General features: G+C 42.9%; 1 protein-coding gene across 1 annotated transcript in view; it reads left to right on the top strand.

Annotated features, from left to right (window-relative positions):
* The window catches only part of ARSJ (arylsulfatase family member J), a 32,769-nt gene extending 22,988 nt beyond the window's left edge, over nt 1–9,781 (top strand). The window contains exon 2 of the mRNA XM_062494024.1: nt 8,380–9,781. Within this exon, the coding sequence (XP_062350008.1) occupies nt 8,380–9,781 (1,402 nt within the window). The remainder of the gene's footprint in view (nt 1–8,379) is intronic.
* Nucleotides 9,782–13,376: the final 3,595 nt, after the last annotated feature.

Below are 13,376 nucleotides of genomic sequence, written 5' to 3' on the forward strand. Positions count from 1 at the left end.
GCCACTGGCTGAAATGCATAATTAAACTCCACAGACCTAGAGCAGGTATCCTGCTGTGTCAGACTGCTGTGCCATACACCAGGGATGAAGGAGAAGATAATAATTTCCTTTGGATGCCCATGTGCACGTTTTACAATGATGTAACGTGATAGAATGCATTAAGTAGAGCAAATAGAATAATGAAGTTGAGATGAAACAGAAATAATCATCCAAGAATATTTCTTAATTAATCAACATAACCTCCACGTGAAAAAAAGAAGTTTGATGCATTAATTCATAGACTCATTTTGATACTTTGATGACTCTGAGCAAATATTTACCTAGAAGCCTATTCAATTGAAATTGATGGAATTATACTTTTATTTATATAAGTACATATTGATTAAGGGAAGAATCTGTTCTCTGTCCTGTAATAGAATCTTTGAGACCGTTGAGCTTGAGCCATCTCACAGAGCAGGATAATAGCAATATTATAAATACTAAAGAGAAGTGTGGCTGTTACCACTTGATCACCATAGTCGCAATAATCATTTATCTGTAACTTTAAATTACTGTCTGTAAGAGTTATCCAAGGATTCAAATGAAGCTTAATGGCCTATGATACATTTATGCTCACTAAAGCAGTGATGTTCTCCAGTGCACACTCAAGTGCTGTGTTTATGTAGTTGTTCAGTGGTTAATAAAAAATTACAACTGTCACAGAGCTTGGATGTTGTGAAGGTATCTAAAAAACTTGAGATGTCTCTGAAGCACCACATAGTCCTAATTTCTTTTCAATGTCATAACGTTCTTTAATTATGAAGCAATTACCTTTCTCAAATGATACCATATAAGCCCGTGATGTGGTAGTTGTTAACCTGTATTTTACATCTTGTCATTTTGCCTTCAGTCATCCTTGCTGTCAATTCAAGGTCATTTTATAGCATTTAGGTTGATATAGGCTCTAAGTTCTGGATGTATGAATAATAGATAAGGACAGATTTAATTCAGAAATGGTACTAGATGCTCAAAATGAGTACTTTAATTAGAGAGTAATATAAGACAATAACTGTTTGGCTGCTACTTTAAGGACTGCCATCAAATATGTCATTTTTAGGAGAGATGTCTTCTTATGAAAGGCAACCATATAATGAATATCTTTCATGTCCCTTAGGTGCAGTCATTGAATAAATTATTCCCATATAAAGATGAACCAACTTTGCTAAACAGCGACGGAATTAGGTGGAAGATATTTCACACATGTTCATGGCAGGTTTTTATTTTTGGTCATGCAAAAACTCCTGTGTTATTAGCAATGAAAGTATTCTTTTAGACAGAATGAGACACTTAGAAGTTTGCCCTGCCTGTATCAGTGACTATTCTGGGCTGTTGGGACACTCTGGGGTGCTGTTCTCCCCGGCAGAGCAGAGAACAGAGGCTGGAATGCTGGTCCTGATCCAAACTCACTTTGGGAGTACCCAAGTGGGGATTCTCCTGCACACAATCTTTAGACTCCCATTTATCTCCTTTTCTTCTGTTTTTTCTCCTGCAAAAATGACCAAAGCAGGACTACTAGTTCATCTCTAACTGCTCGCAGAGTCATTTTAGGTTTCTTTCCCTTGGAACATGGTGATTAGGTGTCATATCCGCCGGGCTCTGTTGTTACCGAGAGCCCAGAATTTGGTGGCGAGGTCTGGATTTGTGGTTGGCATGCAAAGCATTTAGTCAAATTGTTTTCTTTCCATGTCACTCCCGTGTAGACATGAAACCGCGAGCGCCGATTATGCAATCACACCCACACGTTTTCCCCCTTTTTCCTAAATGAGTTACAGTGACAAAGCTGGAAACACTGTGCTCTGTTTCCACAGCTGCGGCAGACTGGGAGCAAAGAAAACAATAGCTGCACATACACATGTGCATTTCAGCTGCTGCCAGCTCCCACATTCTCCCTTATCCTTGCTGTCCTCCCATTGGAGCAGATAAATTGCCTCAGTGACAGGAGAGGTTGGTAGCTGATAAACTGATAAAGTTTAATAATATTCTGTAGAAAATTCAGAACTAGTGTATGAAAATACTAATTGCAACTTAATTTGGAGGGTGATTTAAAGTTCAAGCTTCTGGAACTGGGGAGAGTAGCCCTGAGGAAAAGCAGATGAAGGTTTCTGTTCCTTTCCCTCCCAGCTTGGTCCCACAGCCAGATATTTTTCCATTAAAGCTCACCACTCTGGAGACAACAGTTGCTTTCCTGCTGTTCACTGAGCTCTGCCTCACTCCTGGGGTGCCGGTTGCATCTGCAGGACTTGGGAAGATAAAAGAGAGAGGATCTGGTGCATGTCCTGGAGATGTAAAACTGTTGGAATAGAGAGCTGTGGAGAACAGCTTTTTGTGGCATGGTTACCCAGTCTTCAAGCATTTCCAGGTGCCAGGTGATAAAAATCCCTTTCACAGAATAAACAATATTGAGGTGTAAGGACATGATTTAAATGACCAAATATCAAGGCTGGTGTGAGATCAGAATTTAAAAATGATTCTGAGGTTGAGTTCATGCATCAAAATCCAAATGGCATTTGGTGAAATAAGGATACCTCAAATCCTGTAAGTCCTTGGATAAAGGTCATGGGAACAAGACTGATAACATTATTAGTCTGCAAGGAAATTGCTACTTTATTTTTCTTTTCCTGGATTTGATGGAAGAGCCTTAACTGATTTGAAAACAGCAATGAAAAAACTTGAAAGTAGGGCAAGATACAGAATCTTCCAAATGACATCTATGCAATAGCATTGCCAGAGTGATAAAACAGTAAATAATGTGAGTTAGACTTTTTATGTAAACACTTAGTTTAGAAGTAGATGCTTTTTCTGGTCGGATTTATAAGCACATAAAAATTCAAGGAATACAGCTGAGGATGAAATTAATGTGTGTGTATGTCTGAGTGAACACTTCAGGTTTGATTTGTGTGGGCTGACACAGTGAAAGTATGTGAAGGTTTGCATTTAGTCTTTAAATGTTGTATTTTCTTCTCTGATCAGTTTACACTCATAACCCATCTTCCCCCAAAATCCCAAAGTCATAAGTCAGAAGAATGAAATGGTAGATAGTGAATGATAGATTCAAAATAGAAAATTTTGGTTTTCTGCCATTTTTGAAAGCTGAAATGTGCACTTACATAGTGTAGGCTCAGGGCTCCTTGGGATAGGCTCTGAGCAGACTATGTTGCACGAAAACTTTAATGCTGACATTTAGAAGTGTTTCCCATGAGATTATACACACTTGCCATGTTTTGTAAACACTGAAGAAATGAGATGGATGGGACTTAGCTTAACCTGGTCTTGTCCAGAGCAGACACCAAAGGTGCTGCCTTAAGGAGTTCCATGGTGTCCCCACCTGCTTTGGCTCTCACGGGAGTTTGGCAGCTGGAAGTCAGCAAAGTCAAGACTTGTCTTCAGTCACTAAGTTAGGAAAAGAATGGAAATAAGGACATGAACATTTAGAAAACGTTTTGCTTATCTGCAAATTGGCTTAATAGCAGTGAGAGAGAAGCACTGTGGCTGTGCACTCTGGCTTTGTTGTCATCAGTCTGAAGGGATCAGGATTTGCTGATGGCTTGGCAGCAATTCATGTCAGGCTGTGATGGCTTTATTTGCATCCCATTTAAATCAGCTCGGCTCTACCCTCTGCCCCAGTGTCTCCTGGTTCAACCCACCCCTTTTCCAGCTTTACTCTGAGCTTAGTTTTAAAAACCTCAGTGTGTGCAGCATGAAACATTTAGTTTTTATGTCAGACATTTCTGCTGCAGAGTCATTTTTTGTGATTCCTTCGCACTGGTCCATATCCAACATGCCCATGGTCAGGATCCCCCTGCCCTGCTCTTCTCCAGCCTGGGTGGAAGCCTGATAGCAGTAGAGCTCCTGAACTGCTCCTGTTTCCCTGACAAGCACCTTACAGAGCTGAAAACAACTTTGAGATGACTCAGAGTGGACATCCCTGCCCAAAGCAGCACCTTTTTCAAACGTGTAGGGCTTGTGGACCCGCTATAAAAATGCCTTCGTTGTATCTGGTTTCTCTCACTGATGAATAATCCTGCTTCTGATGCTTTGCTTGGTGGCAAGTGGAATGTTGGGGTTTTTTCCCCTCAGTAACATGGACCTCTGAGGACTGAGAACCCCCAAAATCACATATTTCTCTATTTTTTACTCACCTGAAATTCCTCTATTGTAACTGTTGTGTTTTACAAATAGGTTCAGGTAAGATGTCGAAGACTGTTCTTTAGTAACCAGGCTAGAGTTTGTTATTTTTAAAATAGATTTTTTTCAACATATCCTGAGCTCTGCAAGCATAATAAAAATACATTTTCAACATGTACTAACTAGAGCTATGCTAGCAAAAGTTCCTGAAATTGGAAACTTCCAACTGAGCTTCTTTGTTAATCTTCAGTGAGCCTTAAAAGAATCTCAGTTTGAAGACAATTAATGCAGTATTTGAAAATTGTGAAAGCTTGAAATCAATAGTGTTGTACTTGCACATTACAAAATTAGAAACATCCCAGCCTCTTCCTCAGTGCAGAACCCACCCTGAGGTTGAGGGGGAAAATACTCAATAGAGAACTCCTCAGGGAAAGATTTTTTTTCAGGAAAGCTGGTTTGGCCTGCATATGTGTGAGGCTGCCTAGGGGATGTGAAGCATGCCAGGAGAATCTCTTCCCCTCCACAGACCCTCAGTCCTGCTCTCTGCTGCAGGGGAATAGCAGTGAAAGTGTGCAAAGATTCTGTCACTGATCTCCTGCTCTGCAGATGAGAACTGGAATTCAGCACTACTGAGGGCATCAGAAGGGGGAAATGAAGCCTCCCAGTGCTAACAATTCCTCAAGCTCAGGTGTCACTGACTTCAGTGTGCTTGTGGTGATTTACACCCATAATACTTGGGCATTTCCATGTGCAGTTGACCTTCAGCATCTCAATGGTTTCTGTACCTTGAGACTGGAGGCAGGAGTGGTGTGAAAGCCACTGCCTGAGCTTTGTGTCTAAATTAAAACAGGAAAGGAATTAGTGTTGGAACGGGGTGTCGTGAGCTCGCACTCAGGAGAGAGGGTTTATTTGCTTATTTATTTATTTTAAGAACCCTCTGAAATAGTTCTCTGAGCATGCAAGAAGCAAAGGGCTGTGAAGTCATTGGGATGCTCCCAGAGGGAGGCCATTGCTTTAAAGTTTCCCCTGCAAACAAGAAAACAGCTCAGTGTGTCAGTGAGCCAGCACCGAGCATCTGCCTTGGCTGCAGCACTTATCACAGTGGGTTTACTGTGAACATCTGAACAACACACCAGGGAAACAAAAAAAAGAGTAGAAAATTCACAAAGACCCATCCCTGTATAGTGAGGAGAAATTAATTTTCAATATGTATCTTATTCGCTGAACATTTCACACAAATTTTACTTGGTTCCTTGTTCTGCAAATTGCAAATTTCAGATATTCTAAAGGAGACACCTGTGATCCAGAATCTCAGAAGAGTAGGGAGGAGAGCATAGCATGTGCACGTAAAGTATTCCTAAGTCTTGAACCCCTGCTCTTTATACAGGCTCTTAGCAGTTAATGGCCTACAAGTAAATAATTCCCATGGAGGCCAAAGTCCAAAAAACGATGACATTAGATTCTGTGGCCTGTCAGCATTTGGTTATATTTGACTGGTTACTAGTGCTGAAATTTTAATAATGAATTCCAGACTATTCACAGTCCTAACTTGCTTTCTGCATTTGGGATTAAATTCAAATAATTTATTCTAAAAAAATGGAAGCCATGAAATATATAAGATGTGTCTCCCAGATACTTTATGGCAGTTGGTGAGCTCATGACTTTGCAACAGAACACCCCCAAAATCAGCATCTGCCTCTTAATCCCTTTATGTTTTGCCTCATTCAGGTTTTTTTAACTCTTGCACAGTCTAGAAACGGTTTCAAAACGGTTTTTGTGAGACACTTTTCCTCTTGCTATTAATGCCACTTGCTTTAATATCATCACTCTTTTTTGCTTGGATTACTTTGCTTTTCTATGAGTGCCCTGCAAGTCCTTTGAAAATGAAATACTTTCACTGAAAAAGTAATGTTGGCACATAATGGATCAATTAGAAAGGCATGTGGTGCAGGAAAGTGAACCAATCCTCACCATTTTTGTCATAGTGAACAGTCTTCTGATAATCAGAGGCTGATATTTCTTTGAAGCATTTCTACACTTGAAATATTTTGACGTAAAATGTATTGCTTTGCAATTACTTTTTTAAACATATAAGTATAAAAATGTGTCTCTTTGTCTGTGTGCCTGTAGGTATATTCTGAAGCACAGACATGCCAAAAATAGCACACAGACACACACACACATCTGGGAAACACACCAAAGTCTCCTGCAAAGAGGCAGCAGCAGGGAATAGATGTGCACAGAGATGGATGTATGTTATGTGTGCTTTGTTACCAGCACATTGAATAACTTGCTGAGGGCACTGCTGGAACAAGATGCAGTGCTGAATGCCTCTATGACTGAGGCTAATTCTTACTGGTTTTTGGTTCAATATTTGTCAGATGAACAGCGTAGGAATTTCATGCTTGGATCTCTAGTTGAAAAGCCCTCGCTGGGCAATCTGCCTGGTGTTTTAGGAATTCATGGTGGGAATTAACGTTGTGTGATTATCATGCTTTCTGTGTATGCATTGCCTGCAATAGGCAAATTGGTTTGCAGTGTTTTGCAGATCCTGTGACCTGTTCCCCACAGTCCCAGTTCCTCAGTTTTCAGAGGAGAAGGGTGGTGGAGGGATCCTGGTCACAACAGGGTCCCTTTAGAGAAAATCCTGACTACCAGCAAAATTAGCTTATTGCAGAGAAACTGCCCAGCTGGGACTGGGGACTGACCTTGTGATCAAGGAGGTTGTCAGAGTTAAGAAAGCAGAAACCATTGGCCAAAATAGCCAAGTTGGGACAAGGACTTTTCCACTTGGATCAAAGAATGGGAATTTACTGAAAGGATTTAACAAGATGGAGGAAAGGGAAGGGGAAGGAAATCAAATGCTTTGTGAATATAGTTCCCTGAGGAGTCCCAAATATGGAATGAGCTTAAGTATGGGGCACTGCATGGCTTTCCTGGTTGTAGTTTACCTGTTTTAAGAGGAGACTATTGCAGCTGAACCATGGGAAGGATGTGGGACTTGTGTGCACGTGACATTTCTTCTACAAAAGCGAAGAGTGAATCCCAGAAACCCGTAATTTTCAGGATGTGTTTTAACTCTCTCCTGCAGCATCTCCTGCATTGTCAGCACCAGCCTGTAAGTTTGGGGACAATTGGGTGGCAGGGCTCCAGGTCCCCAGCCCGGTCCCAGAAACAATGCTGTGCAGAGGGGCCGGGGGGAACAGAGCACAGCAGCAGTGCTGCAGCACAACACCCAGAGCTTCTGCAGGCAGTTAGTGAGACCAGAGCTTCTGGTTCCGTGGAAATTAGCTCCAGAATTAAATGGGAGTTACGCAATCCATACTCATTGCCAGCCATTAAAGACAGCTATGGCGCCTTCGAAGATCTTGGCCAGGAAGCCCTCATATGAAAGGAGGCTTTAAGTTATTTATGGACAGGCAGTGCCTAATGGTTTTAATTTTCTAGATAGCTCTGGAGGCAAATCTGATTGGCAACACCAGCAGAATGTGTCAAGAAGCCCCAACTCCTGCTACCACAAATTCATAAGAACTGGCCTGGGGGGAGATGAGCAGTATTGGTGGACCTGGCTGTTCTCTGCATAGCTGAGAAGTGAACCTATTCTCACAGTCAGGGAGAAATTGGAAGTTGTCTTTGGTCTACAATCTGCTGTTACATTCTCTTTTTTTGTGTCAAACTGATATATTTGCCCTTGATTTTTGATACTTACTGCTGCCTGTGCTGGATTCATTTTCTCATCATGTGGAGACCATATGTATTCTTTACACATAGCCTGTAGTGCACTGCTGAATTTATTATCCCATCCTTTAAACATACTGCTCTTACATGCTCAAAGCCCAGCATTTTTATATGCTGTAGATACGTTCACCGCTAGCGAATTACGAGGCACTGTAAAAATTGTATTTATCCACATAATTTTCTATAGCCGTTGTTAAATGGAGACGTGTGGAGCAAAGAAGGGCACCTTGTGCTCCCGTATATGTAGGTATTTCGGGTAGCTCAAATCATGGAAGGAAAGGTTTCATCCCATGGTGAGGCAAGGACAGGTTTAATACCGTGACCGAGCTGGTTTTTGAAAGCAGCACACACAGGCACCCTGAAGTATTTCCAGAGAGGCCTGTGGCATGTATAGGGATATTTTCTGTTGGGGTTAAGGTGTCCATACACCTGAGCATTTCCTCCACCAGCCTGATGCCTGTCTCCTCCCACCTCCAGGTATCAGATCCACACGGGACTGCAGCATTCCATCATCCGGCCGACGCAGCCCAACTGCTTACCTCTGGATAACGCCACGCTACCTCAGAAGCTGAAGGAGGTCGGGTACTCCACACACATGGTGGGCAAGTGGCACCTGGGGTTCTACCGCCGGGAGTGCATGCCCACGCAGAGGGGGTTCGACTCCTTCTTCGGCTCGCTCCTGGGAAGCGGCGACTACTACACCCACTTCAAGTGCGACAGCCCTGGCATATGCGGCTACGACCTGTACGAGAACGACAACGCCGCCTGGGACCACGACAACGGCATCTACTCCACGCAGATGTACACGCAGAAAGTGCAGCAGATCCTGGCTTCTCATAACCCCAGGAAACCCATATTCCTGTATATTGCCTACCAAGCTGTCCATTCGCCTCTTCAGGCGCCGGGCAGGTATTTTGAGCATTACCGCTCGATAAACAACATCAACAGGCGGCGGTACGCAGCCATGCTGGCCTGCTTGGATGAGGCCATAAACAACGTGACTCTCGCTCTAAGGAGGTACGGCTACTACGAGAACAGCATTATCATTTATTCTTCTGATAACGGTGGGCAGCCAATGGCCGGAGGCAGTAACTGGCCTCTCCGAGGAAGCAAAGGCACCTATTGGGAGGGAGGCATCCGCGCCGTCGGGTTTGTGCACAGCCCCCTCCTGAAAAACAAAGGGTCTGTGTGCAAGGAGCTGGTGCACATCACAGACTGGTTCCCCACGCTGATCACGCTGGCGGAGGGGCGGATCGATGAAGACATCCAGCTGGACGGCTACGACGTGTGGGAGACCATCAGCGAGGGCAGGCGTTCCCCGCGCGTGGACATCCTGCACAACATCGACCCCATCTACACCAAAGCCAAGAACGGCTCCTGGGCCGCTGGCTATGGGATCTGGAACACTGCCATCCAGTCTGCCATCAGAGTGAATCACTGGAAGCTGCTGACGGGAAACCCGGGCTACAGCGACTGGGTGCCCCCGCAGGCCTTCAGCAACGCGGGTCCCAACCGCTGGCACAACGAGCGCGTTTCCTGGTCCGCCGGGAAAACCGTGTGGCTCTTCAACATCACGGCCGACCCCTACGAGCGCGTGGACCTGTCCTCCAGGCACCCAGAGGTGGTGAAGCAGCTGCTGCGGAGGCTCTCGCAGTTCAACAAGACCGCGGTGCCCGTCCGCTACCCCCCCAAGGACCCTCGCAGTAACCCCAAGCTCAACGGAGGAGTCTGGGGACCGTGGTTTAAAGAGGACGAAAAGAAAAAGAAATCTGATAAAAGCAAAGGTGCGAATAAGCAGAAGAAGAGCAAGAACAAAAAGAAAGCAAATCGGAAAAAGGGGCGGTCGTTTCACTGCCGGTCACGTCTTGCTGGTGGGTAAACTGTAAGCAGGCTCCTTGGCCCCACTTCTTGAACTCCTGATGGAATAGACTAGAAATGCCAGTTCTGCACTATGGATGAAAGTTGTCATCTTTCAATTTTGTCTCTGATTTCACCAGCACAAGATACCTTAGCCCTCCGAGTGACCGTGTGACAGTCTTTCTCCTCCACAGGATGAGTGGTCCTCACCCATCACCAGACACATTCCAGATAACAGCAGCGATAGCATCTTGTTTCAGGAAACTTAGCTTTGATGGACAAATGGTGGTTCCTTGCCTTAGTTAGCTGGAATCTTCAGAGAGCATGGAGATGTTAATGGCAGATTTTCTCAAAGTGACAGATGGTTCAGAGGGAGGAAGGAGAAAAAAACCGAGAACCTCTGTGGGTCAGTAAGTGTTAGTCATCAACCTATGACATGTTTTGGTACAACACTGCAAAAACTGAAGCTGTCAGGGTGACTTTGTAGAGGTGCCGGGGAGGGGGGCATGATAGGAGGAAAGCTGCTTTAAATTAGATTTTGTCCATCTTAAATAAATCTGAAATATTTTTAACATTTCCTAGATGTGCTGAGCTCCCCCCATTTGCAGTAAAACGCATGACCAATGAGCACACACCACGTGTAATTTATTATAGGCATAGACAAAAACTCCAAATCGCCAGAGTGAATGTAGTATTTAAACACTTTAAGATACAACAGTATGTAAAAGATATAATTTATTTTGCAGCACAATCCTTATTTCTCTTCCATTTAAACTTCCTCACTGTTGAAAGGTTACCCCTGTGCGTGCCAGGGTTGTTTGGGTTCTTTTAACAGTGACTTTTAAAAATTTATTTCCACCCTGTCATTCAGAGTTTATTTAACAGATTCATATCCTCAGAATACTGTAAACCAAGGAAATACTGTATATACTGCTAGGATGAGGAAGGAGAACAATTCAGGTGCCTCACTGCATTATAAATTTGCCTTCAGTGGTTTTGAATGTAACAAAGGGTTTATTTAATTTAGGAGTCCCATGAATATTGTTCAGTTTCTTTACAGAAGTTAGGCCATCTTGATGTTTGGGGGGAAAATTCTACTTTAAACCTTTTATTTATGTACTTATTAAAATAGTTTATTTTTATGGCATTCATAAAAGCAGTCTGCCTCTTTTTTGCATCCAATATAGCAATTCTGGCCTAGTTTTTTTAAACAAACTCAAGCAAGCTGTTTGATTACTATTTTTTTTGGTGCAGGGATGTTTTATGACATTTTGGTTCTGAGACAGAATTTCTTCTCCCAATATGTATATCGTTTGAGACATTCTTCAAAGTTTGCCCTTTTCCAAGGTGCCTGCATGGATGATGGATGCAGGGACTGGCTGCACAGCCGTGATGATTTGTGGTAATTGATTAAATGCACACACACATACAAGCTTCAAGATGAATTATGTTAAGCAAAATTCATTTGTTGAATGGCTATAATGTATTTTGGTAAAATTTCAGATAAGCCTGCTTTTCAGCAGTGTGTCACTTAACTCAGAAATTATATTTATATAAATGGATTATGGTTAAAAAATTGAGCATTCCTAAAATCATTGCACACAGAAATCCTAATGAAATACAACTGTCCAGCACTCCAGCAACCCCTGACTTTTTCAAAAGGCAACTAACTTCAGGTACTTAGTGCCAAACCCCAGCAAATTGCATACTTAAAGCTGTTAAGCAGAATAAAGCTACCGTTAACGAAACACAGAAACGAGTCAAGAAGCTCTTAGAGTTTCTGTAATGAATGTACTGGGAGGAACACAGAAATGGACTTGGAAAAGTGCATATAAATAATAATTACAAAAGGATGGTGTGTATCTGCATGAGTGTTTAATATTGTCACTGGCATTTTTCATGTGAGTCCTTAAGATGACTTATTAACTCCTTAGAAATCTGTCTAGGTTTTTTTCACATCCACACTATCCAGTGAGTAATCAGGAACTTGGATGTTCTCTTAATTCTCACTTTTTAAAAAAATGTCCCATTGACGTCCTTAAAAGAAATGAGAATAACATACTGAGATATTATACTCCGAAATGTGATCTATAGAATTTGTATCTGTGAGAAGATACATTTAATTTTCCAAGGTAATTTTTAAAAGGCAAAAATTAGGTGTATAAATTAACCTATATACAGAGAGGCTAGGATATTTTGATTTATTTTTTCATAATAGCAGCAAGGCAGTGTGATAGAGTATTATCTTTGTGGAATTAATTATTGCTCTTTTCCCTGAAAGTTTCATGGTGGCTTTGGCTTTCAATGGACCAAAGCAGCCAGAGAACATTATTCTCTGACAACATTTTATTCTATAATTATTTATATCTGCTCTCTCTCAGGCAAAATGGGAGTCCTTGAAAGTGCAAGGTGAACAGGTGAAACTGGTGCAAGGCAGAACAGTGGATCAGTTCTCAGTTTGTTAAATAAATGTGCCACAAGAGTAAGTGCTCGTAGAGTACACAGGGGGAGTACATTTCCAATGAATTTGATAAATTGATCTAGTAAAGGGCAAAAGTTGGCTTTAGAGTGGGGCAGAAAATAGCCACAGTTTAGCTGCATTCCTAAATTTTTTGCTGGAATGCTCCTGATGTGAAAATACCGTGTCTGCTGTCGCACAGCACTTGTTTTCTCACTGCAGCGCTCTCTGGTTCATGGGGATGCTGTGCAGCTCTCAAACCTCACTCTCTGTTTGCTGAGCTCTCAGTAGCTCATCCAGTGTCCCAGCAGGATTTCACAGCTTCTTTACATCTGCAGATATGTTACATGCCCAGTTTCAGGGAAGGTCTGGTAGGTAGACACTGGAAAAGGGACCTGGAGAAAGGCTGGCTAGCGGGGCAGACAGTGGGGAGCATTTACTTATGGTTGTTAAAGTTGTCTCAAGGTTTCTCCACATTCTGTGTGGGCACAAGGAAAAGACAGGTTGGATACTAACCCTGATCTGGTCTTAGTGAAAACCGCACCTTCTCGGGGCCAGCCAGTCTTCAGAAGAATGCTGTCTTTTCCAGGTTTTCACAATTTTATTTTAAAGCTCTCCACAAATACATTTCCAATGGTAAGATAATTTTAACATCATTAGTGACTTCTAAAGTTTTATTACCAGTAATGTCGTTATTGTTATTATTATTGTTGTGTTGTTGTTATTTAGTTTGACATAAATATGGAGACACTCTTCCACAGCTACAGGTAAAGAGGAGTGGAAGGCATTGGTAGGAATGGTGAGTAAACCAGAACTGTCAGTCTTTCCCTGTGGGTCCTGCTGGGAGATGGGAGGGGATCCCTGGGGGTCCTGCTGGGAGATGGGAGGGGATCCCTGGGGGTCCTGCTGGGAGATGGGAGGGGATCCCTGGGGGTCCTGCTGGGAGATGGGAGGGGATCCTTGGGGGTCCTGCTGGGAGATGGGAGGGGATGGCCATGCAGTTGTGAAGCTCAGCCAGGCTTGCAAACTTTAGAGCACGAAGGCACAAAGAGCTCCTTGGCAAATTTTAAACGCCACCCAAAGTAAAGCACTTCACAAACTTGAACTTGGTAATCTTTAACTTAGCCAAACTTCAACTTATCCAGACACAGCAAGGCAC

Source organism: Cinclus cinclus, chromosome 5, assembly GCF_963662255.1.
Source record: "Cinclus cinclus chromosome 5, bCinCin1.1, whole genome shotgun sequence".
In the NCBI taxonomy this organism is placed as follows: Eukaryota; Metazoa; Chordata; class Aves; order Passeriformes; family Cinclidae; genus Cinclus; species Cinclus cinclus.